At 55.5% G+C, this 26,245-nt stretch overlaps 1 protein-coding gene across 1 annotated transcript in view; it reads left to right on the top strand.

Moving 5' to 3' along the window:
* Positions 1-23,249, top strand: part of ALX4 (ALX homeobox 4) — a 33,088-nt gene extending 9,839 nt beyond the window's left edge. Inside the window, exons 2-4 of the mRNA XM_070426487.1 lie at positions 15,641-15,951; positions 22,181-22,309; positions 22,923-23,249. Coding sequence (XP_070282588.1) covers positions 15,641-15,951; positions 22,181-22,309; positions 22,923-23,249 — 767 coding nt within the window. The remainder of the gene's footprint in view (positions 1-15,640; positions 15,952-22,180; positions 22,310-22,922) is intronic.
* The last annotated feature ends 2,996 nt before the right edge of the window (positions 23,250-26,245 follow it).

Here is a 26,245-nt window from a genome sequence, read left to right as displayed (position 1 = left end):
TTGCCTCTAAAGTTGAGGTCTTTGATCCATTGTGAGTTAATTTTTGCCGATAGTATGAGATAAGGGTCCAACATCATTCTTGTGCATGTGGACATTTGGTTTTCCCAGAACCATTTGTTGAAAAGACTGCCCTTTCTCCATCGAATGATCTTGGCACCTTTGTCAAAAACCAACTGGCCATATATCTGAGAGCTTATTTCTAGGCTCTGTCCTGTCCCATTGGTCTGCCTGCCTGTCCCTTGCATGCCTTCTTAAGTCCAGAATCCCAGAAAATGGGGAACCTTGCAAGTCAATCCGCCCCTCCCCTCCCCTCCAGGCCAGTGACTGACAGGTCAAAGAGATTCAGCTCAGAGACACATTTATTTCCCAGGAACCGGGTTGGTGAGAAGGGGTGGAGGACAGACCCCCAGGCATCTGGCTGGGCCCCAGCCGGTTCGGAGCCTCCATGTACACCCACTGACCCTCCTGTGAGTACCTGCTTCTGGGGGAAATTCTCAGGTGCTCTTAGGGTCCACACACCTGACAGGCCCACATGTGGGACCTACTTCCTTAGGTAAGATGACCCCAGAGCCCCGCTCTGTGGAGCTGGAGGAGCTCCAGGAGGGAAGGCCTCTGTCCACGCCCCCCTCCCCACTCCAGCACGTCCCCCCCTTATCCATGGAGGGTACATTCCAAGACCCCCAGCAGGATGCCTGAAACTGCAGATAGTACTGAACCCTACATACACTATGCTTTGTCCTATACACACACACCTATGATGAAGCTTATAAATTAGGCACCGTAAAAGACTAACAACAATAATAAAATAGAACAATAATAACAATATGCTGTCATAAAAGTTATGTGAATGGCTCGGGGGCCATTATTAAGTAAAATGAGGGTCACAGCACAAGATTTTATCACACTGCTCAGAAGGGCGCACCATTTAAAACGTATGAATTATTTCTGGAATTTTCCATTAAATATTTTTGGGCCTCTGCTGCCCACGGGTAACTGGAAGTGTGGAAAGAGGGGCCGTGGATAAAGGGGCTGGTGATAGACAGGACTGCTTGAGCCTGTCACCCAGCGGGTGTCAAAGGCAAGCTTCAGGCACAGTTTCTAGTATTCCTAGAATCTTCTAGAAACTTTGTTCTTTCCCCAGTTGGGCTGGAAGGCTGCCTAAAACTTCAGGTGCCTTTGGTCTGGGGAGGGTGGTGTAGCCGGGACCTGGAAACAGATCTCCGCTTGTGCACTTGGCACATGGGTTGAACTTTTCCCTTAGTTTCCTTATCTCTAAGGTGAGGATAAGAATACCGACCTTTCAGGAATATTGTGAGGATTAATAGGGAACGTGGGCAAGGAGCTCAGGACAGTTCCTAAAGCAGATCAACGTTAGCTGTTGCTGTCGAGGGGGTTTTGTGGGAACTCTGACTGTGTCGGTCTGGTCAAAACTGTAACAGAGTTATCGCTGACCTCAATGCATAAAATTGGAAAATTATTACTTGAGCTACACTGTGTGGTTAACAAAATCTTTTCAAATATGGATGAGTGATGAGAGGAATGAGGCTGGCTCTCTGCCTCGCATGAAGGCAGGAGGCATCCAAGTCCGGGGAGGGGCACCCCTAGGCCCCTCGGTTCCTACAGCCCCCTCCCCCTCCCACTGCACCTTGTACCCAGGCAGCGTGAGCGAATGTCTGTTCTCTTTGTTCATCTGGCCTCCACCTTCAGACCAGGAGGCCCCCAAGGGCGAGGCTTGTGCGGTGTTCATCTCTGTGTGGGCACAGCTGGGCACAGAGAATGGCAGCGGGTTCTCACCTTCTCGGGGCTCCAGCTGGCCCCTCTGTGATAGGGAACATCTGTTCAGTGTCGCCCAGGGGCCAGGCCTGACTGGGATCTCTCACTGAAGCCTTTTGGGAGGTGCTAGCAGCCCCGATTTACAGATGAAGGAGGGGAGAGCCACCCAGGGCCACTGTCCCTGCTGTGAACTTGGCTCAGACCCCCTAGTCAAAGTCTGGGCCTTTTCCTCCCCACGCCTCTGCCCCAGGGGCTGATGCCTGCTGCCTGGGTGGCCTCATGCCTGTGCCCATCAGACAGGAGAGAGCTCCTTAAACGGTGGCCTGGAGCGCACCTGGGAGGGGTTGTCAGTACACAGCCCACCGCCTCCCTCCGCAGCTGACATGGCCACGCATCCTGACTGCCCAGGCCCACCTCCCCCTCCTTCCAGAGCCTTCCTCAGAACCAGCCCAGGGCTGCTCCCACGCGTGGGAGGAACCAACAAACCCTGCCCCAAACTCCTGATCACTGACCACGTGAAATGGCCTCCTGGTCAGCTCCGCATCAGCATCTGGACCAACTTGGAGAAGCATTGCCTGAGCCAACATGGCCCTGAGTCACTGCGGTCAGTTTCTGGAATGGCCACTCCCCACCCCCAGTCTCAGGTGGTCTGAAGGAGGCACAGGATGCGCCCACGGAGAAACCTGTCCTTGAGCACTTGAACGTTCACACGCCCACGTAAAAAAGTGGCCCAGGTGTCACCAGGAGTATAAGTAGCAGCGAGGTTTCTGTAAGTCATTCACAATGACCTGAGCACGGTCTGCTGGCCCCTGAGCCACACTGAGCTCAATGCAGGGATGAAAACGACAGTTTCCATTGCGTGGTTGTGTCTTCGAGTGGCCGCCTCAGTCAGTCAGTGTGTTTATGTGCAGGTCTTCCTTAAACATAAACCAGAAGTTGTTTGTTTGTTTTTAATCTTTCTTGTTGAAAGTATTACATAGGTCCTCCTTTCTCGCCGCCCCCCCCCCCCCCATTAACCTCTCCCAGCCTGCTCCCGTCTCCTCCCTGCCTCCCCGCAGGCCCTCACCACCCCATTGTCTGTGTCCACAGATTATGCAGATATGCAGACAAGTTCATTGGTTGATCCCTTCCTACCCACCCTCCCCTGCCTTCCCTCTGAGGTTCAACAGTCTGTTCATGCTTCCCTGTCTCTGAGTCTATATTTGTTCATCAGTTTATTTAGTTCATTAGATTAAACAGGAAGTTTTTTAAAAAATACGTAAAATAAAGTTAACATCTGATTTGTACAGTGGTGACAAAGGCTTCACCCCATGTAGTCTTCGTTGTATCGATGCGCAGTGGGCCCTGATTGAGGGGGTCCCGGGGCTACTTTGGACAGATGCCTGTAAATGTCCACGGCAGCTGGACTGGATGGGGAACCTGAGCTGAGGAGAGTGCACCTGGGAAGGAGGCACGCGTGGGTGAGACATTTACAGGTTGAGTGATTTTGCTCAGCTCTTACAGCTACTCTGGCCTAACTTGCCCCCAAATAATAACTATTAATACATCACAGCCAATTCCCATTGGGAGACACAGTCCTGGGGGTCCATGTGAGCACTGGGGGGCGAGGGGGAGTCGTCTCTATATCCTGCCTGTAAGGTGTGGGGTGGTGCTGAGCTCTGGGACTTACTGTGGGGGTGAAGGGGTCTGTGGGAGGCTCCCTTTGCCCCTCTGAGAGTGGACCCCTTGTGGGTCAGTTCCCCTTCCCCTGCCAGGTGCCAGAATCTCCTGCAGGGACTGGAGGCAGGGCTGGGGGAGGGGGCCTGGAAGGTGGGAGCTGGGAAACCTCCAGCCTGTGAGAGGAGAGCAGCTAAGGGCAGTTAGAGTCCCTTAGACTGAGGTCAGGAGCCCCACCCCAGTGAATATCAGGAAGTGATATTCAAGTTTAGCCATAAAGGGGGCTTCTCATGGTGACCCTAAAGCTCAGTGTAGCCTTCTGCAATGGAAATCTCTGCTGTGGCTCCATCGTATCTCCCGGGGGCCCGATGAAGCCTTTCTGTGCTCCTCCCAAGAGCCCGGCTGTGTAAGAAAGATACCTCATGGCTGCCCTGAGAGGCAACAGGCACCCCACTGGGCTTCCAGCTGGACCGCTGGGCTTCAGTCCCAGCTCTGCCCCCTCCTAGCTCTGTGATCTCAGGCAAGTTATTAAACTAGTCTGACCTCAGTTTCTTCCTCTGCTAAATGGGCAACAACACTGACCTCCTGGGCATCTGGGGAGGATCACACAGAGCAGTGGATGGTTCGGCACCGCTCAGACACAAGAGATTACGTTATTGTTGTTTCTATTATTGTCAGCAGCCCTGGTGGGAGGCCCCGAAGGCTTCTCACTGGGTCATTTATGACCAATTTGGAGAGTTGGGAGTGTCCTGTTTTACCAGAAATGGAACTGCCTTGCCAAGACCTCTCTGATTTTCAGTACTCGGTTCAAGGCCATGCACGGCTGAAACGTCTCCCCACCTTTCCCACCAGGACTGCCTGCTCCTCCCTGTGGACCTGCTGTGCCCAGGATGCTCTTGCCCATTGGGCCCGGTAACCCTTGACCTGTCTGTCCCCTCCATGAGGCCATGACTAAGGGGAGGCCTTCAGTGAATGAACAAGCAGGTGACCCAAGGATTTGATAAATGAAATATAGACATAGCATGTGGGAGAAGACAGGGAAAAAGAATCAGGGCATAAGCTGGGGGTGGAGGAGACCTAGGACCGGATGGAGCAGGCTGGGCGGGCTGCAGGCAGGACAGAGGGCCTAAGGGACACTGGCTAGTGGACTTTCTTTTCTCCCCGCCCCCCCCCCCCCCCCCGCCCCACAATTTCTTAAAAATATTTTTTATTGATTTCAGAGAGGAAAGGAGAGGGACAGATCATTGATTGGCTGCCTCCTGCACGCCCGCTCCTGGGGATGGAGCCCGCAACCGGGAATTGAACCCTACCTCCTGGTTCATAGGTCGATGCTCAACCACTGAGCCCTGCTGGCTGGGCTCCCCAATTTTTTATTGTGCTAAAATACACATAACAAATTTACCACCTTCGTCATTTTTAAGTGTGAGGTCAGTGGTATTAAGTGTACTAATAATGTTGTGCAACCATCACCACCATCCATCTCCATAGCTCTTTTCATCTTGTAAAACTAAAATTCTGTACCCCATTAAACCACAAGTCCCCACCCCCATCACCCAGCAACCCCCATGGTGCTCTCTGTCTCCATGAACTTGACTACTCGAGGTACCTCATAGCAGTGGAGTCCTGCAGGATTTGTCTTTTGGCGACTGGCTTATTTCACTCAGCTTGATATCCTCACGATTTATCCATGTGTCAGAACTTCCTTCTTTGAGGCTGAATAATACTCCAATGCACTGCATACGCCACAGTTTGCTTATCCCTTCACCCCCTGATGGACACTTGGGTTATCCCCGTGTATTAGTTGTCGATAGGTTTTCTATCTCACCACTTTTTTTTTATATACAAGGAAACCTCACTCATTTACTCTAACTGTAGAAAGCTGAAATCAGAATAGGCTCAAAAAATAAAATATTTTTTTAACTAAGTTCCAACAGTAGCTGGACCTCACCAAACAAAATACTGCCTCCTACAGGCCTCAGGGGAGCTGTATGGAGACCATGTGCTCTGAGTGAAAGCGAAGGTCTCCGAAGGGCCGGGAAGGAAGGCTTGTTCCCAGAGTTGGCATCTACCTTGTGATTTTAATGACAAAATCACAAGAGGCCGTGGCCGGTGAGGGGTAGGTGGGAGGTTGCTAACTGAACTCCAGTCTGGGTCCTGTTCAAAGGATTACAAATACAGGTTCGGAAGTAGGATTCCTGGACAAAGTGGTTTTTCCCCATTTATCCACATTCTTCTTTAAAACAAATTTTTATATTAAGTTAATTTCAGACTTTAAGAAAAGGTTTACAAGTACAAAGAATTCCCAGATGCCCTTTATGCCAATTCCCCAAATGTTAATATTTCATCATATTTGCGGTATCAATCTCTCTTGCATTCTCTCTATGTATATATTGTATCTATATTCATAATATGCATATAAACATAACATACACATATTATTTCTTTACGAACGTAAGAGAAAGTTGCAGACATATGCCTCTTTACCTCTCAATGCTTCAGTATTTGGAAGAAAATGAATGCAAACCAAGACCTAATGTCAGGGAGAGAATAAGAAAGAGGTAGTTGGGTGTAAGCTGGGGGATGTTGGAGACCCTGAAAACAAGTCCTGAGAAAAGGCACTGGTCCACACTGGTGGTCCCAGGTGTCACAGGTTCTGTCGGGGCCAGCCCTGAAGGTGGGCTGTGATGGGGCCGACGTAGAGGCATCTGGGGGAAGCCATTCTCTGGAGTCCCAATCGTTTCTGCTTCCTCCTTGACCTGTGTCCTGGTGCCCTGTCCCCGTCCCACACAGGAACCCACCCCAGGAAGGTCCAGAGGAAATGCCTGCCCAGGCTTTGGGTTCAGACCCTAGCTCTGCCTCTTATCAGTTGAATGTTCTTAGACAAGTCATTTACTCCCTCTGGCCTCAGTTTCTGGGCCTGTGGAATGGGGGTATTTCACAAAGTTGTAAAGAGTCAGTAACCATGACCGTGATGGGTGATAGATGTCCTAGGACTGGGCAAAGCATGAAGCACAGCTCCTGGCTTTTAGGGAGAGCTCAGTGCTCATTTGGTTTCCTTCCTTGGCAATGGGAAGCCCCCTCCATCCTCTCGACCAGAAAAAGACCCCCACCCGCCTGGGCAGGAAGAACAGAGAGCGCTTCTGTCTGCAGCCCGGTCTCTGCTGAGTCTCCCTTGGGAAGAACCCACAGAAGAGTTGGCATCCAATCTGCCAGCCACATGGAAAGCCAACTAGGCAAAACACCAGGGGCCCTGGGGAGGGGTGCGTTTCTCAGCTCATTTGCAAGTAGCTGGAGAGCCAGGACTCCCAGGCTCTGCAAGGGAAGCAGCTCGGGAATAGAGGGAGTTCGGGCAGGCTGCTGCTCCCGCCGGTGCCATGCGCAGGCTCCCTCTCTCTGAGCCTGTTTTCCTACCTCAAATGAGGATGCTCAGACCACCATGGGGGCATTTCGAGAGGATCAAAATGAGTCAAGAATGTGAAAACCCTCAGAACTAGAGGAGGAAATGGCTCTGTGGGGAGGAGCAGGGACCCACCTCACCCAACTGTGTCCCTTGTCGTGCCAGGACAACAGCAGACACATAGCAGGACTGAGTAACTACTTGCGTGGCAAACCCTCCCAGGGAGGGCCTGGGTCTTCAACCAAAGTTATAGAAACTTCATCAGGGGACTGGGGCCCTGAGGCACCACCTTTGCCCAGAGGAACTTTATTGGGACTGCAGTGCCTCCTGGTGGCCAGTGCGAGCAACTGCAGCCTTGATTCTGGCCACCTGGGAGTGTGGCTCACCTACCTTCTGGCAGGGGCCAGGGACCCCACCCTGGGGTGAGCAGAGCATCCCAAGACCCAGTGACGCCTCCTCTTAGCTTCCTGTAGAGGCTGTTCCCTCTCCACAACCCTCCCCCGCCCCCCACTCCCTGGCTAAGATTTGAACAATACTGATCGAGCTGAGGAAACAGAAAAGCCAAGCGTTTTGTCCCCGACCACAGACGCTGCGGGGCCACCTTTGGTCTTCATGGCCTGCCCTGTGGCTGGCTTCCTTGCGCCCCCTCATTCCACCAGGTCTGCTCTGTCACCCGATGCTGCAGCCACCCCCCACCCCCACCCCACAAGCAGTGTGTGCCGAGGGACAAGGCCTGGGTCGCTGTTCTATGGAGCCCTTGTTACCCTCAGCAGGGTGGACCAACCTGCCCCAGTGCCCCCAAGGGCAGGAGCCCAGGCGCTGGCTCAGGACCCAGCAGCGCATCAGGGAGGCCCGGCTCTGAGCTCCTCCGAGTCTGGTGGGGGCGCAGCCCCATGAATCAGCCTCAAAGGCAGGGAATTCAGTGCTGAAGAGGGGAGCCCCCCACCCTAGGAGTCAGGTTGGGAGAAGAGTCACCTTGGAAACCCAATAGAAGCAATTCACAAAAATAAACCCAACCGAAGCGGTTCACAACAAATAAAAGGTTTAACTTCACTGGTTATTTCAGACATGTGAATTCAAACACAGTTTTGCTTTTATCCGTCACACTGGCAAAGATTTAAAAACAGTATAGCCCTGCAGCAGCAGGCACGCTGCTGGTCACTGAGGAAGTGGGCACATTTTTAGAAGACAGTTTGGCCGTGTCATCCGAGGTCTGAAGGTGTGTGCATGATTTAACTCAGTTATTTCTAGTGCTTGGAGCTGCTTCTAAGGAAACCACGAGTGTACTGAGGGATTTAATGATAAGGATGGTCATCACAGGCCTGTGGTAATTTCAGAGAGTCAGAAACCCAGCAGTAGCGGATTGATAAGATAAAATAGAGTTTGTCTACGTGGTGAAATACTATGCAGCCATGAAAAATGATGTGGTGGAAGAATATAGAACAGCATGGAAAGATGTACAGGATAGTCTTAGGTTAAAAAAGACTTACAGAAAATAGGGTCTGTGTGTGTGTGTGTGAGTGTGTGTGTGAGTGTGTGAGTGTGTGTGTGTGTGTGTGTGTGTGAGTGTTTGTGTGAGTGTGTGTGTGATCCAAGAGGCCTTGGAGTCATGGAGGAGCCTGGTTTGTGAGGGCGTGGCCAGTGCCCACTGCAAAAGGGGGCTTTCTCTGAAGCTTCTCCCCTTCCTCCACCCCATTCCAAGTGGCGCTCACGTCCCTCCTCCCAAGATCCCACAGCGGCGCCCAGCACCTACCCAGAGCAGGCATCACTGATGGCTGCTTTCAAATAGCATTTTAAAGTGATAAAGGCAATTCCTGTTCATGGTAGGATAAACAGAAAATTAATTCAAACCAGAAACAAAAAAAGGAACAAAATTAACCCATATACCTGTGTTCTTACCTCTGGAAACTTTTAGTATTTTCTAAGGACAGATACTCTACCCACCCACCCCTTTTCCCCATCTCTCAAATGAGACTTACTAATATATTATGAACATTTTCCCAAGTACTAAAATGCTATTCTATAATGTCGGTTTTTTTCATTTGTTCATCAAATGTTTAGTGAACACCTACTACGTGCCAGCCACAATGCTAGGCAATAGAATGAAGGTAAACAAAACAAATATGTTCAGATATACTCCCTTATTTTATGGAAGGGAGAGAGAGACAATAAACAAAGGGGAAAAAACAAATACGAGGTGTACCGGTTAATAATGCCGATTTTTTTCAACAGGTGGAGTTACACATATGTTGACACTAGTAAATACGTAGTAATATGTGTCAAATGCCAAGAAAGAAACAGTCTGCAGGGGAAAGATCTTCCATTTATAGAACCATCGTCCTTAATTTAACCAATGTCCTTTCATGACATCCCGGTTATTTTCAGGGTTTCTGTATAATAATGCCATGATGAGCTTTCTCTCTAGTTAATTGTTTGCGGTCATCATAATCATTCCTCTAGGATAAATTCCTAGAGGTGGGATTACTGGGTGAAGACATACAAACTTTTTACTTGCTTCGTTTCCCTTAGTATATTTAAACACAATTCTGTACTTTCTTTACTCACAACTCTTTTATTTTTAAAATAAGATGCTGTAAAATTTAAATTTGGGGGGGGGGGGGTGTAAGTTTTATGAATTTTAACACATTCCTGTACAGATTGGGATACCGATGGGTCCACACACCAGTGTCACCTTTTGTGGTCAAACCCATCCCCTCCCCCGACCCCGGCCACCAGCAGCCTGTTCTCCGTCCTGACACTGTCGCCTCCCCCAAATGCCATACGATCAATAAGTGCAGTGATACATTGCGTTCATTTCGAGACTGGCTTCTCTTACAGACCATAACCTGCCTTTGAGAGTCAGCCATGCCATGGCTTGTATCAACACATGTTCCTTTTATCCCTGACCAGTACCCCATCCCATAGCTGCACCACAGTTTGCTCAGCCATCCACATTCGGGTTGTTTCCAGTTTTGGGGCGATTATGAGCAAAGCTGCTCTAAACATTGCATGCAGATTTGGTGTCCCCCTTTCCCGCCCACCGAAAATGTCTTCGTTTCTTTCGGGCAAATGCCTGGCAGTGAGACTGCTGGGTCGTGTGGTCAGCGTATGGCTCTGACCAGCGACGTGAGAGTTCCAGTTGCTCCTTGTTCTCGCCAACACTTGGTATCGTCAGGTTTTGCATTGCCATTGCAGTGGGTGTGTAGTGACATCTCCCAGGGCTTTTCGTCTGCCCTTCATGGTGGGCAACACGCCGAGCGTGTTCTCATGCTTACTTGCCACCTCTGTGGAGGGTCTGTTACATGCTCTGCCCACTGTTTTTGTTTTCTTTAAACATCACTGTCACCTGCACTCCACAGCTCACTCGGGTGTCACTAGCTCCCCCTAATGTCCTCTTACTGTTCCAGGCCCATGGAGGAGACCACCTGGCCCTGAGTCCTCTGGCGTCCTTAGCCCCTGTGGCTGGTGACAGTTCCTGACGGCCCTTGTCCAGAGAAGCGTTTTTAGGGCTGGGGCTGGTGCGTGTAGGTGACCGGGAACACGGAGTCACCTGGTGGCGGGCCGGCCCGGCCCGAGCACCTGCGCCTCCGCCCACGGTCCTCTGCAGGCAGGCAGCTCCGTGGGGCATGGACACTGCCCCCACCGGTGCACACGGAACAGGCTCCATGCGTGCTCGCTGAAATGTCGCTCCTTCGGCCTTCCTTACCGGGCCTGGAGCTAAACTAGGGCCGTCGAGCTGAGCTCTGGGCAGAGCCCAGTGGCAGAGGAGGTGGGCCGGGACGTGATCGATGGGTGACCTTTGACCTCCGCCCCGCCCCCACACGACTGTTTGGACAGCAGTGGGTTTAGTCACTCTCCTTTAAATAGCATGAAAGGGCTCACGCTGGCCTGTTTTGTTTAAGGAGATTACATCGGCGCTGTGCGCTCTGCCACAGGGGGTGTGAGGCCGGCTCACCCGAGAACAGAGTGAGCAGAGCGGGCAGCATGTCCCCGCAAAGCAGATGTTTGGAGGAAAAATAGATGTAATCAAAGCCAGGGAGGATACAATTACTCGGGCCCCTGAGACACACACTCCATATGCAAGGGCCTGGGCACAGCTACACACACACACACACACACACCACCCATGTCCATACCCACCCATGTGCATTTGCAGGATAATGTTTGCCTACACACACCCACACGCAACAGCACACACATCCCACTTGCCCGCACAAGCACGCACGCTCCGCGGGCAAGTACACATAGGTCCCCACCCATTCACCACTGTGGCCGTGCCACACGCCCGAGGGCGCAGTCCGGGCACACGGAAGGAGGACCACGCAGGGGCGTCCGGCACCCTTTCCCCAAACGGGTTCAGATGTCCCTTCTCCTTAAACCACAGTCGTAAAACAGTCTCTTTAAATCATAATCATAAAAAAGATTCGCAGTCACCTTTGGAAATCTCTCAAAGGCTTTCACGTCAGACAAAGGTCAGGCTAGATTAGAGTGACGCCTCTGGGTTGAACCAGGACAAGTGGGCAGAGGGTAAGGGGATGAAGAAAGCCCACAGCCAGGACGGTCCGGCGGTGGACCAGGCGGCTCCCAGGAGAGGCTCCAGCCTGAAGGAGCTCAGGCAGAGGCCCCAGGGCCCCAGGGGCTGCGGATTAAGGACAGAACCTTGAACCGAAAGCTCCCACTTCATCAGAAGCAGGCGCTGGAAGTAGCGTTTACCTAGGAGTGTCTGAAGGGCAGGCGGGTACCGCCATGGCCACCAGGGCCTGCACACCTTCCGTGCGGCTGGCAGTGCTCACCCTCCATCTTAGCCACCTTAGTGATTCTCCTGGTGGCCTGGGGGTCATTTCCACATCGGGACATTCCACAGGGAAGATGCAGATCAGGATTTCTTTTTTTTTTTTTTTTTTTTTTTTTTTTTTTAATATATTTTATTGATTTTTTACAGAGAGGAAGGGAGAGAGATAGAGAGTTAGAAACATCGATGAGAGAGAAACATCGATCAGCTGCCTCCTGCACACCCCCCACTGGGGATGTGCCCACAACCCAGGTACATGCCCTTGACCGGAATCGAACCTGGGACCTTTCAGTCCGCAGGCCGACGCTCTATCCACTGAGCCAAACCGGTTCCGGCAAATCAGGATTTCAATGTATTGGGCCCCAAGGCCGGGACAAAGCCCACTGTGGATGGGGTGTCAGCACAGCGCCCGTTCGAAGACCTGCCTCAGGGAGGGCTGGGGAGGAGCCCAACTGCAGGCCGGTGACCTGGCCCCTGGTAGGGCTTGCTGCTCCTCGGCCTCGTGCCGGTGCCGGTGCCGGGTGCCATCGTCCTGAAGGCGGCGGCCCTGCAGCCTGGCCAGCGGGCAGACTCCCAGGGACTTTTCCCCACCCGCCACAGCAGCATGGTGGGTGCGGAGCCGGCTCCTGACAGGTGCCTGGCTGCGGTTCCTGGACATTGAAACGCCTAAGTCCATCTCTGAGCCTCTGCCTCCGGGCCCACCTGGGAGACGGGGGGAGTTGCAGGAGCTCTGTTTCTAGGGCCATCTCACCGAGAAGCGCACCCAGGCCTCAGGATGCCATGCTGATTCTCCACCAGCCCCGAGGGATCATCTAGTCAGAGAACAATTTGCTGGCACCATCCCTGGCATCCGCCCGTCTCAGACGGGCTCCATACACTCAGGGCCACCTGAGGAGCAGCGGTGGGAACCAAACCTTTATAGTCAGGAGCTGGGAGACTTGGAGGAGGGGCAGCCGGCTCTCAGTGTCCACAGGGCTGTCCTGGGGAAGCCTGGAGGTGTAGAACCAGGACCAATGCGCCAGATCTACAGGAGACAGACAGGGGCTGGACCTCAGGACGGGTGTCCAGCTGCCCTGGGAGCAGTGAGCTCTCTGTCACCAAAGTCAGGGCGGCAGCACCTGGTGGAGATGCTGGGGGTGGAAGGAGGCTGAGCTAGATGCCCCGAGTCCGGGACGCTTGGACCGGGGACCGGAGAGGGCCTTGGCTTGTCATGCTACCAGCTGGGTGGCCACAGAACCTCGGGGAAGGCTCCTTTGCTGTCTAAGGACGGAAAGCAAGGCGACCACCCATCAGGACTGAGATTGGGAGGCCCTCCTTCCTCTTTGAGCACCGGAAGCATCAGTTTGCCAGAGTCCCGGCAACTCCTGGCCTTTCAAGTCAGCTGACATTTGCCTGGACACAGACATGCCTACCATCCCCCCTCCCCATCCAGATCCCAAGGGGAAGGTCCATAGTCCCAGGGTGGGAGGGATTCTCCACCCCACTAAGGCGTGACACCCCCTCTCCCTGCTCCCCCCACTCCCGAGGGAGCGTGCCTGCCCCATCTGCAGACGAGACTGATATGAAGTGAGTCCCATGAAGTCATGGGCAGACGGGGCTGGAACTGGGGTGGAGCGCAGACCGCCCAGCCCTTGGTGTGGTGTCGCACACAGACAGTGCTGTCTCCCTCTCTCCCCTCCTCGCTCCCTCTCAGTGGGTGGCTGGAGGTGGGGAAACTGAGCTCTGACTCCTCACCGTGGAAGACTGGCTGTTCCAGCCCAGCACAGCTCGGAGGGGCTTCTCTCAGAGGCCGCATCCTTGCTCCCTCATCCTCCGGCAGCCCTTCTGCTCCAGGACAAGCCGAGCAGGGCTCCTTGGCTGTGGGAGGCCCGGGGTTCCCCTGCCCCTGCGCGCTCCTCGGGGAAGGACCCAGGAGCTGAGAGGGTTAGCACACATTCCCCCCAGTTAAAACCAAGACTTTGGGCAGGTCCCTACCAACCCTCCATTTCTATAACATGGAGTTCCTTCTGCTCAGCCCATGAGGCTGTGCGGGGCGGTCCCAACCCTAGCCCTGGGGCCAGAGGGTGCTCTAAGGGTCCATGGGGTCCTGGGATGGGGCCCGGGGAGCAGGGCGAGGGCAGGAGGGGTAGGGGCTGCCCCCTGCCAGTCTGGCCTACAGGAAGTTGCATAACAGAGTGTTTATTTTTGGTGAGGCTGAGTGGGATTTCTTCTCTTTAAAAAAAAACAAAAAACCCAAAATATAAAACTTATTTGTCTGCCAGGAAGATAAATATCTTTGCTGAAAGCTCTGGGCCCAGCTGCCAGCTGCAGCTCACATGAAGCTGTCACTGAGGCCTGGCAGTGTGTGGCGGGCTCACATGGTGCCACGTGTGATGCCGTGGGCCGGCCCACCCCCTGGTGGCGTCAGCGCTGGCAGTGACCCCGAAATGTCTTCCTGGAGCAGCTTCCAGGCTCCCTCACCTCCACCCCCTTGTCTGCAGTGCCTTGGACAGGGAGGTGAGGATGACAGAGCACATGTCCCTCGCAGCTTCCCCGGCGTGAGGAGAGCCCAGTGCACCCACAAAGCCTGGCATGAACCTGAAGCCTCAGGACCCGGGCAGGGCCAGGAGACCTGGGCCAGAGGCATCGTCCCAACACGTACTGCCCACTGCCTGGACCTCGTCCCAGAAGAGGAAACCGAGGGTCAGAGTGACCCTCATGCTTGTGGCCATCAGAGCTTGTGTGTGAAAGGTCTTGTCAGACGCTGCGCGCATGTGCCTCGTTAATCTGTTACGTTATCTAACTGCACAGAGTTACGGACCGGGACTGCGGCTCCGAGAGGGGCTCACACCCCTGTCTGCAGACACCATCCCGCTCCCTCCCCACGGTGCCCCACGTGCTCTCGCACTCAGGGGCTCCAGCGAGGGTCTGCCCACTCGGAGGACTTCTCCAGGGTCAGTCCTCTGCTGTTTGCAAGCCCAGGCCACACCGAGTAAGGACATTGGCAGAAGCGTACGCAGCCGGTACTGTGCCTCGTGCTTTACATGGTGGCCTCTTTGATCCGACAACTACCCTATGAGGATACCTATCCTACTGGCAACTTCAGCCCCATTTTACAGAGGAGGAAACTGAGGCACACAGAGGCTGAGTGAAGTGTCCAAAGCGCACAGCTGGAGAGTCATCCCTGTGGGAGTCATACCGAGGGCCGGGCTCCAGAGCCCTCGCTCCAACCCCTGAGGCTGCTGTGTCTGCCCAGCTGCTAACTGGGCTCTTTGGATGCAGACGAGCTACTCCCCACCCCACCCTCCCACCCGGCCTCTGCCTCCTCATCCTTGACCTGCATGGGTTCACTGGTCCTTTCCAGCTTCTAAGAACCGGTGGCCGGAGCCCCATTCTGACAGACAGACAGCAGTGGCTGTGGGCCTCCAGCTTTGTGTAAATCTACCAGGGCCCACCTGGAGGGGGCAGGACGCTGCTTGGCCAATTGGCGAGACCAGTGTGGAGGGCAAGGGGATGTGGATTTTTGGAGAGGAATCTCCGCAATTCCTGCTGAACCTCCAAAAGGACCAGGCCGGGAAAGAGGGGCATTTCTGCCTGCCTTGATGCTGGCCTCTCCTCCTCACCTCAAGCTCAGTTGGGCCAGAAATGACCGCTGAATGAGTTTTCCCTTCCATCTCAGGGGTCCAAGGCACTGACACATCCTCCATGCCCAAAGGAGAAGTGCTGGCAAAGGGGGGCCTTCTAGAGGGAGGAGGCTGGGCTCAGTAGGGTGGGAATTAAAGGCCATAGAGGCCATATTGACTGACCCAGAGTCACATAGCATTAATGCTGAAAGGGGACCATTTTGAGATGAGGGTAAAGTCTCAGAGAGGGAAAGGGACTTGCCCAAGGTCACCCAGCACAGTAATGGCAAGCCAAGGTCAGAACCCAGGCCTCCAGACCTCACATCCAATGAGACAAGGCAGGGGATGGCACCCCTGTCCCCCCCTCCTCTCTTTCTTGATTCAGCCACTGGTTTCTGACCTTGTTTCCTTCCCCCTCAGCCAAAGAGAGCTCCCTGAGTGAGCCAGAGTTGCCGCCTGACTCTGACACCGTGGGGATGGACAGCAGCTACCTCAGTGTGAAGGAGGCTGGGGTGAAGGGGCCCCAGGACCGGGCCAGCGCCGACCTTCCCAGCCCGCTGGAGAAGGCTGACTCGGAGAGCAACAAGGGCAAGAAGCGGCGGAACCGAACCACCTTCACCAGCTACCAGCTGGAGGAGCTGGAGAAGGTCTTCCAGAAGACCCACTACCCCGACGTGTACGCGCGGGAGCAGCTGGCCATGCGGACGGACCTCACCGAGGCCCGCGTGCAGGTCAGTGAGGTGCCTGGGTGGGGTGGGAGAGCAGGGCCTGCCCTTGGGCTGGTGGCTGGAGCTGAGACTGACGGACTCTCTCTCAACCACACTGTCTTCACCTCGTCCAAGGAGAGCCCCAGAGGCTCCCAGCCCGCCCCTCCTGCCCCTGCTCCAAGTCTGCTTTTGTCCACTTTAACATTGGGCCTCTCCCTCTGGTTGGAGCAGGAGTGAAAGAAGCAGGGCCCTGTGGGGGGCAGGAAGCCTGTTAGCTCTATTTGGGCTCTAAGAGTTGTGAGAGTCTACGTGGTTTCATAAAGGAGTAAATGACTAGTCTCTGCTATGGAAGACCTGTCTCTTAGGAAGGAAACAGGGTAAACTTAAAGACATCACAGCAGCCCAGTGGGCAGAGACCGAGAACAATCCAGCTCTTCCTCCTGCCCAGGATGGCCACCTACTTCTCTGTCTTTCAGGTCCCAACTCTATACGCCTCTTTTGAGAAATCTTATTGACCATTATGGTGAAAGCAGTGGCCCTCTCCACCACCCAACACAACACAATAAAATCCAGCACAGCTCAATCCAATACAACCCAACTCAACCCAAACCAACAAAACACAACACAACTCAACACAACACAATACCACCCATCACAACTCAACACAACACAACACACCAAAATCCAGCACAGCTTAATCCAGTACAACCCAACTCAACCCAAATCAATACAATGCAACACAACTCAACCTATCCCAACCCAACAAAATCCAACACAACTCAATTCAATACAATCCAACTTAATCAATATAATGCAACTCAACCCAAACCAACAAAACACAACACAACACAACACAATACCACCCATCACAACTCAACACAACACAACAAAATCCAGCACAGCTTAATCCAGTACAACCCAACTCAACCCAAACCAACACAATGCAACACAACTCAACCCAACAAAATCCAACACAACTCAATTCAATACAATCCAACTTAATCAACACAATGCAACTCAACCCAAACCAAGTCAACGCAACGCAACACAACACAACCAAACCAGGTTACCTACTGCCACATTATCCTATTTTATCTTCTTTGTAGAAATTACTGGCTTAAAGTATTTTGTGTTTGTCTCCTCCCACTAGAACAGTGGTTCTCAACCTTCCTAATGCTGTGACCCTTTAATACAGTTCCTCATGTTGTGGTGACCCCCAACCATAAAATTATTTTCGTTGCTACTTCATAACTGTAATTTTGCTACTGTTATGAATCATATTGTAAATATCTGATATGCAGGATGTATTTTCATTGTTACAAATTGAACATAATTAAAGCATAGTGATTAATCACAAAAACAATATGTAATTATAGATGTGTTTTCCGATGGTCTTAGGCGACCCCTGTGAAAGGGTCGTTCGAGAGAACTGCTGCACTAGAATATGAGCCTTTGAGGGCAAGCACTATGTGATTGTTCATCCCTCCTTCCAACTAGAGAAGGCCAAAATCAGAGAAACAAAGGCAAAAAGTTACTAAATGAGGACCAGTGGACCTCATTTGTCCAGAGAGGGTGTCCCTGCCTCCCTGCATGAAATTACAGCAAAGAAAGAACCAGACGGGAAACCAAGACCTCTGAGTACCCCAACCAGGTGACAACACTTAGGCACTAAAGCTCAGGCGTCAGCTTCACACAGAGTGAGTACCATGCTCAGCCTGCTTCCCACCCAGAGCTTGTTAGAAATAGCGAATAAGGTGTTGTCAGCAGGTCTCCCCTCAGTGTGCTTAGGGAAATCAACAGCTTGAGGAAAAGGGAATGTTTTTGCTTTTTTTTTTTTTAGCAGCTCAGCTCAGCTCAGCTCAGAAGGACTTTCGGTGCTGGGACAAAGAACCCTTCCTTACTCAGTAGACTCAAGGGCGCCCCCTGTTGCATTAGTTCACTAAGCAGTCTTAGCAGAGCTCTTCTAAGGCAATACACGCTTCATCAGTCTTAGCAGGTGGAGGGACAGGCATTTGTCATTTAGGCCAGAATCATTATGTACGATGGCTAATGTGGAAAAGGACTGGCAGTTTCAGTAAATACGTAGCCATCCAGAAGTGGTTCTGTACCAAAGTGATTGTGAACAGGTGGGGTTGTGTAAGCCTTAGGTTCCCGAGGGCAGGCTGTCTGTTGTTGTTCGCTCTGGCACCAAGTAAATGTTTGGGGAAGGAAGACAGGGCCGGCTTTACTGGGATCCCAAAAGCCCTCTCACACCCACTGTCCGGGGATAACGAGCCACACGACCTCACGTGCTCAGAGTCTGGACAGGAACCCCAGAATCTGGCCTCAGCTCAGCCAATGGATTTGGCAGGAGTGGAGAAGGGGTGGGCTGGGTGTGGGACATTCCTGTAGGTGCTGTGTTGGCGTGGGATTAACCGGTTCATTTTCTGTGTAGGATGTGTGTGTACATATATGTGTGCTGTATGTGTTCCTAACAATGGATGGGAGTACCCAGGGGTAGAATTCACTTAGTATTGAAAGGAGGATGGCCCTTCCAGTACAAAACATGGAAATGACACTGGGGCACGCCTAACATTTTTTGGTCACCACCATCCAGCTAAAATAGTGTTCTCTCTGCGTGCACACACACACACACACATCTATGCCTGCCCCCAAAAGGAATTGAGGTAGCTTATAATTGAAGATTTATTGTTTTCACCTAAGAACAAGAACAATTTCATAAAATGGGAAGGTAATTACGTCAAAAATCTAGGCTTAGGATCATAGTTGCCGCTGAGCACAAATTTCGCCTCTGAGCTTCCTGGCAGCCAAGGCAGAAAGGGAAACCCTAAAGTGTTGCATGTTTTCTGATCTAAGGGGGTGATCATAGAATTATAGGCTATTAGTGCTGGAGAGGACCACCTGGTCCTCTCATTTGATAACAAGGAACAAGAAGCCAGGGGGGGAATAACTGCCTATGATCAGGGGACGCAGGAACTCGACGCGGGTGGCAGTGTTGAGACTAGGACCTGAGACTCCCAGGGCTTCTTTTGCTGTAGTTTGCTGTACTAGGACACGGGCCAGGTTGTTCCGAGACATCTTTGTATAAAGGCCGCAGGGTGGGTGGGATGTTCATGTGCGTCAGACCTCTGGGTTGAGCCCCGAGCCTGGCAGTGCCCTGGGGGGTAGGGGGGATGGTGATGGAACCCCCTGCCTGCCTCCGCTCAGTTTGTTTGGGGCCCACAGCCAGCTGGTGGGCAGCCAGGTGCCTGGGGTAGAGTGGCGGTGGGACAGGAGGAGGTGATGGGGGTGCCGAGATGGACCGTTCCTGGGAAGAAGCCTGGGGTTTGGCCCTGCTCCAGGGGGCTGCAGGGGCCGCTCTCTGTGTCTGGGATTCCAAGCTGCGCAGCTGGTGTCTGAAGACAATAAGACAGAGGCCTTCCCCGCCCTGGGCCACCCCGCCAGGGCCCCAGATGGGCTGCGGTTAGCAAGGCCTCTGCCAAGAAGGTTGGTTCCTTGGGGAGAGGTCTGTGCCGAGTGGGCCCATGCCGGGGGGCCTGGGAATGGGGTGGTCCTGGGGTGAGACACGCAGAACCTTGTGGCCTGCTCTCCTCCTGGGGGTGTGCAGTGGAGACAGCCTGGGGCACAGAGTCTGGGTGGAGGGGGCGGGGGTGTGGCTCTCAGACCACCAGGCTCCAGGGGTCAGAAATAGAAGGACACCGAGCCTCAGGACCCACCGATGTCAGCACAGGAGGGGCCCGTGAGGGTGCCCCTGCCACCACCCCATTTATGTGGGAGGAGGCTGCAGACCAGAGAGGCTAACTTGGCTTAAGCCCCGATCTGGGCAGAAAGCTCCAGCCTCGTGCACGGGGTGGGGCCCAGGGAGGAAGGAATTGCAGGGGGAGGTGGCAGGTCTGCTCCCCCACAGCCGGCCGCCTCCCACCATCTCCATCTTCAGCCCTCAGCCTGACCCCGGTCCCCTCCCCTCCCTAAGCCGGTGCTCTCTCTGCTGCCTCTCCCTCGCCTGCTCATCTATCTTCCCAGATAACCAGGTCTCCCCTCTCCCGGCCTCTTCCTCCCCCACACTCAGCTCCCCCACATTCCATCCCCCCCCACCACCACCCTGCTCCTCCCCTCAATCCCAGACTCCTTTAGGGACACTGGCCTCCTCCCTCCTCGCTCCGCGTCCCTCCCAGCCCATCCAGGCCTGCTGAGGCTTCACCAGCACCTCTCCACTCTGCGTTCCCACACAGGGACCCGAGTCCTCAGACTCTGGGAAACCCCAGCAGGCGGCAACTAAACCTCTTCTTGCCTTCTCCCCGCCCCCAACAAAAGAACGAAGCCATATATCTGGATGCCTCCGGTGGGCTTCTCCCCTCCCCCTGGCTCCCCCCACAGAAAGCCCCGGGAGGTGGAGGAAGGAGCGGAAAGACGGAGCTAAGCCTGCAGGAAATTAAACATGAAATGAAAACAAGCTCCTCTGATGCACTCGCTCATCCTGCCCCCAGCCCCCCATTCCAGGCCGCTGATAAAGGGGGATCCCGTTTCAGCCTCGCAGAGAGGAGATCTGACCCGCCCTTGGCTCCCAGCAGGCTCTGGGGCAGGGCTGAGACCCCAAGCCCAGGAGAGGGCCGGTCTCCAGGGAGGACACAGGAAGACGGCTTCTCCTGTACCAGTCAAGAGGGGGAAAGGAGTGACTGAAAGAGACGTCGGCAGGCGTGTGTGTGTGCATGCACATGTGCGTGTGCATACGTGTGCATGTGTGTATACTTGTGCACATGCACACTTGGGACTGGGGGAAGGGAGGTGCAGCGCACACTACCTCCTCACCCCACCCTTCCCACTCTCACATGAGATGCATATACTCCATCTTTCTTGAGCCTTTCCTCTAGCGAAAGACAGTAAGAAAGGTCAGGAGCTATAAGTAAGCAAATATGGAGCACTCAAAAAACGGACAGAATTTCCCATCTGTCTCACCTGTGAGGCATCACCCCTGGGAGATGTCAATACAGATATTGGCCCATTTTCCAGATGCGGAAACGGAGGCTGTTGGCAGTGCCAGCGCTCCAGTGGGCACCCCATTCCCGGGCGACACTGCAAGCCTGTACAGCAAGCATGTCAGATTCGCGGCCCGCAGGCTGCATGCCTCGTCTATTTGAGTTTGACATGCTTGCTGTACGGACTGCCCCTTGGGAGCCCATCTACCGCCTCTGATTTGGCCCCAGGCCATCCCTGGTCTGCAAGCGGATCCCTCCTCACCCCCTCTCCCACCTGGTGACTCCAAGCCAGGCAGGGGTCACAGGCCCCGAGGTGAGCTCTTGCCCATGAGCCTTGGGAAAGTTCTCAGCTGCCAGGAGTGCCCCAGCCACCACCAGAGGTTCCAGCCCCTTCACCTGCCTCAAAGACCACCCTCCTATCAGGCCCCTGTCAGGCCAGCGTTCCACCACCCATGCTCAGTGACAGCCAGCCTCCAGCCCTCCTCACAGCAGGCCCCCTTCTGAGTGAGAGCTTACAATGGCCGCGTCTGCCTCTGCTGACAGCACCAGGGCAAACCCCTCCACTTGGCACCCGAGGCCCCCCCAGTCTGACTTCTGCTTCCTCGGTTCTTTTCTCCCACCACTCCCCAAACGGGGCAGCGTGTCCCCGTGTCTCTAAACTCAGGCCTGGACTCTCCTCTCTCTAGCCAGCACTCAAGGCCCCGCTCCAGCCCTCCCCTCCAAGGAGCCCTCCCTGACCGCCTCTGTTGCCCAGCTGAGCCCTGTAATCCACAGGCCCTTTAACACGGGGGTTTCAGAGCTGGGAGACTGTTTCCCACAAGAATGACGGAGGCGGAGTCAGGAGGGGGGTGCACCTGGCTGGTGGGCCACAGGGAGCCACGGGCCGTTCGGAAAACCACGTGTGTGGTGGTCTAGCTGCTAGACTCTAGCAGGACCATTTTCTGGAGGGGGATTTGCACTTTTATCAGCTTCTCCACGGCAGATTGAGCCACACCTCCCCATAAATGCTCATGACCGGGACACGTTTTGTGTGTGCGACACTTGCTTGCTCTAGATCCTGAAATGTAGCAAAAATGAAGTTCCGGGCCAAGGTCACGCCCCTGGTTGGTTGGGGGTAAGCAAGCTGCCTCCTTGACTCTCAGCTTCGATCATTCTAGATGGTAAGCCCTGGGGATGCACACCGACGCAGCGCTTCCCGGCAGCCCCGTGGCCTGCTGGGCTCACGGACACTGCCGAGGGCTAGGCCTCTGACCCTATGACAACTGCTCTGCCTGCAGGTCTGGTTCCAGAACCGGAGGGCCAAGTGGCGGAAGAGGGAGCGTTTTGGACAGATGCAGCAGGTTCGAACCCACTTCTCCACAGCCTACGAGCTGCCCCTCCTCACCCGCGCTGAGAACTATGCCCAGGTAAGTCCCTGCCCCAGCTGCCTGCTCCGACCCCCACCCTCGAACTCAGAACCCGCACTTCGGAGAAGGAGTCCTCTGAGATGGGGCTCATGGCTTCAGGTCCCTCAGGCCCAGTGCAGCTGTGTGCTCTTTACGCCAGAACGTGGGAGGCCAGAGCATTTCTGTCCCACATGAGCGTTGCCCCAGGCTTGGCTGAGTCCCCTGCGCCACCTCCCATAAATGCTTAGAGGGGAGTGGGGCCCGGAGGTGGAAGCTGGGGAGAGGAGAGGGATCACAGCTGCATCCCGCCCAGCCCCCACCGCTGCCTGGGCACCCTCCCCCCTTCCCCCCCAGACATGTGGGTGCCCAGCTGGCTCCATCCACTCAGTCGCTGCACTCACCTCCTGAGGCTGCATATCTGTTTGAGTTCTGAGACCTCAAGGGCGTCAGCTCTGAGACCTCAGCCACTGACTTTGGTTTCTGGGAGATGTAGGTCCCCACTGCCCACTCGCACCCCCTCCACACCACAACCTCTCAGCCCAGAGGTCATTGTGGGGAGAGGTCACTCAGGGGGTACTCCTATGTACTCCCCCGCCCCGGGCAGCTGGTGACATCTCTCCCTCCTCCTCCCCAGATTCAGAACCCGTCCTGGATCGGCAACAATGGGGCAGCCTCGCCAGTGCCCGCCTGCGTGGTCCCCTGCGACCCGGTGCCAGCCTGCATGTCCCCTCACGCCCACCCCCCTGGCTCCGGGGCCGGCGGCGTCACCGACTTCCTGAGTGTCTCTGGGGCCGGCAGCCACGTGGGCCAGACGCACATGGGCGGCCTGTTTGGAGCTGGTCTCAGCCCAGGCCTCAACGGCTACGAGCTCAACGGGGAGCCGGACCGCAAGACCTCGAGCATCGCGGCCCTCCGCATGAAGGCCAAGGAGCACAGTGCGGCCATCTCCTGGGCCACATGACAGGGCCCTCCCGCCCCATCCCGCACCCTCCCCCACCTCGGGGCACTGGCCACGCCCATGCTTCCCAGGCCCCCAGCCTCGTGCTCAACTTTCCTCTTAGGAACCTGGCCCGGGCCAGGGGTCTGACCCTCAGCACTTTCAGCCACCCCAGGTCGGAGGCCCCCGCGGACGGCTGGGAGGGAGGGGACAGCAAGCCCCTGCCCCTCCCCGCACCGAGGCCGAGACCCCTGCTCCTGGCCAGGGGCAGCGGAGGAAGCCGAGGCCAGGGTTGTGGCTTCGCATCCATTATAAGCTGAAGACCCTCTCCCCAGTCCGGCTCCTCCATCCCGCCTGGTGTGACCACTGAGTCAAGTTTAAATTCCCGCCGAGACCCAGCGGCAGCCACAGTGCAGTCACGTCCATCCATCCTTCTTCTATGTGGCCCCCGGTCACCGGGCCCAAGACTGTCTGAAGAACAGGCTGCCCTGCAGGGTCAGCCTCCCGCCCTCCGGGCTCCTTTTCTCTTCCTAACACCCCACGAAACCGGACCTCCTGGACCCCAGGCACCTGCCTCACCATCACCCAGAATGGAGGAGTCCCCGTCCTGACTGTCCCCAGGCTGGACACGCCCAGAGGGAATGAATGGGCAGAGGAGCTGGAGCCAGAGAATCCAGCTGTCACCAGCAGTGCTGACACGCAGGCGGGGGACGCACCCCGGAAACTCTGGATCTGGGTGAACTGCAGGGGGAGGATGCAGACCACACGGTACCCACGGTGCTCAGGGGAGAAAAGCTTCTGGAGAAAGGGCCACAGGGAGGTGTAGGTGGGGGCAGGGGCTCGCACACACACTTCTGCCTCTGGCCCCTGACATCCGGTTGTGGGCAGGTGGGGCAGGTCTGTTCTCCATCCCATCAGGCCCCTCCAGGAGGGTCTTCCTCCCTCCTGTCCCAACCTGTCACTCACTGGGGCTGCCGAGCAGTGTCTTGGCCTGGAAGGACTGACACCCGGGACACTCGAGCCAGGGCCTGGGGGCGGCACAGGGTCAGGAGCGCGTGCGGGATCTGCTGGAGGACCTGTGCCCACACTCGGTCTCCAGGCTGCCTTGCCCTCCTCTGCCATCTCTGGCACACCTTCCAGAACCTTCCACGGCGGTGGGGCTCCGTGGTCTTCCAGGCACAGGGCAGACAGAGCCCACCTCACGCTTCTTCCTAAGGGATCGGAAGTCCCAGCCCCTCTCTCTGGCCTCTGGGAGGCTCCTGGGGCCGAGCTCCCAGAGCCACTCGCTCTGTCCTAGCTGTGGTGGCAGGATGCCCTCCGCCGCCTTTCCCTGCCTGTAGGAGGGAGCCTCCTTCTAGGGGAGTTTAGGGGGGTGGGGGGGAGGGCACTCCACGTCTGCCTGACTAGAGACCTGCAGCTTGGCCCCAGCCGCCACCAAAGCCGTGGCACACAGTGCCCGTCCCCCGTCCCCCGTCCTCCAGGAGGTCCCTGGCAGGCAGCCCCACCCCCTGAAGGGCTTGTCTTTTTTACTTTCTCCCTTGATCCTGCCAGTGAGGAGGGCCAGGCCTGTCAGCCCCAGGGCCTGGACGCAGGCCAGCCTCTTGGGTTGGGCGGACGGGCGTCAGATCCCCTGCCCCTGAGCCGCTCTGGGTTTACAGGAAATCGGTGTCCACCTCGGCCTGGAGTTCTCATCGGCTCCAGGTCAGAACGGGGAGCCTCAGCCTTTGGCCTCCCTCCTGCGAGTTGGCCTCTGTGAACCGTAGCTCTGAGGTCGCTCTGCTAGAGCCACAGGGTCTCGGACATGGGATTGGACGTCCTGGAAGGCGTGGCTTTCCGGATTTCATTTGCTTGAGGCTCTTGGGAAGCCGTTCCAGTTCCGAGGGCCACTGAAATAACCCAGACCCCCCAACCCTGGCGAGGGAAGGGCAAACTGCCTATGGCTGGGAGCAACCGGCTTCCTCCTAAATGCCAAGGCACGTTTTCACCAGGAAGAGAAAGCCCCAAGGAGGGAGGAGGGCTTGCGCTGGATCCTTCTGGAAGGGAGCCCTGCGCCCAACCCTGTGCGTCTGCTTTAAGAGAAGGCCTCGTAGGGAAGTCAGTCTGTGGCTCTGGCCCCTTGTCCCACCACCGGAGCCCGATATTCACGGTTAACACGAGCCCGATATTCACAGTTAACATGTCCCTGCTCATCTCCCCACGGGTAGCTACCTGCCCCCAGGCCTGTCCTCCCTGTCCTGCCCACTAGGGCCTGCCTGACACGCTGAGAACCACATCTCGGAGCTGGGGAGTTGCGGGTTACTCTAGTTAGTTCAATCCCCTTACAATGGAGACAGAAGACCCGGCTCCCAGGGGAGAAGTGACTGTCCTGACAGGTTTAACCAGAGGCCAAGAAAGCTGAGAGCAGCTGACATGCTGCCCGGGCTTTGTCTGCTGGGCCTTAGGGGGCAGCTGCTGCTGCATGACCCCCCCCTACCCCCCAAGGACCAGCGCTCAGCTGTCTGCTCCAGTGCCTCCCTCGCCTCAGCTTCTTTCTCCCGGGTTCTTCCCCAGGCGGGGGGCTAGGCCCCGGCCTCCGTGTTCCAGGCCGGGAGGCCTCCCTGAAGCCGCGCCTGGGACGGCTCAGCCGGCTTGAGGGCTCTCCTGGCCGGTGGCTCCTCGGGACGGCAGGCAGGGAGGAGCAGGAACAGCCCTGCTCGGTGGTCGGTGGTCGCTGCGAAGCGGAGAAGCTGAAGAGGTGATTTCCTTTGGCCATTTGCCTAGGATCTCAGCAGAGGTGGCGATGCAGACCTGAAGTGGGGGGCAGCCCCCCACGCCGAGAGCCTCATCCTGCTGGGGGTGGCCCTGCGGCCAAGGCTTGACACTAAGGTGCTGCCCCCTCCTGCCGTCACCACTCCGGGGCAGGGGAGGAGGAGAGGGCCTGGGGGCCGGCACACGGAGGGGCTTGTCCACAGTCTTCACTGGGCTTGGGGACGTGGGCTTTGTAACGTTCCTTGTTCCTTGAGTTCTTCCCACGATACTTG

Source organism: Myotis yumanensis, unplaced genomic scaffold (genome assembly GCF_028538775.1).
Source record: "Myotis yumanensis isolate MYYU_CA2020_CCGP unplaced genomic scaffold, mMyoYum1.0.hap1 SCAF_10, whole genome shotgun sequence".
NCBI classification, from domain to species: domain Eukaryota; kingdom Metazoa; phylum Chordata; class Mammalia; order Chiroptera; family Vespertilionidae; genus Myotis; species Myotis yumanensis.
This window is presented reverse-complemented; position numbering and strand designations above follow the sequence as displayed.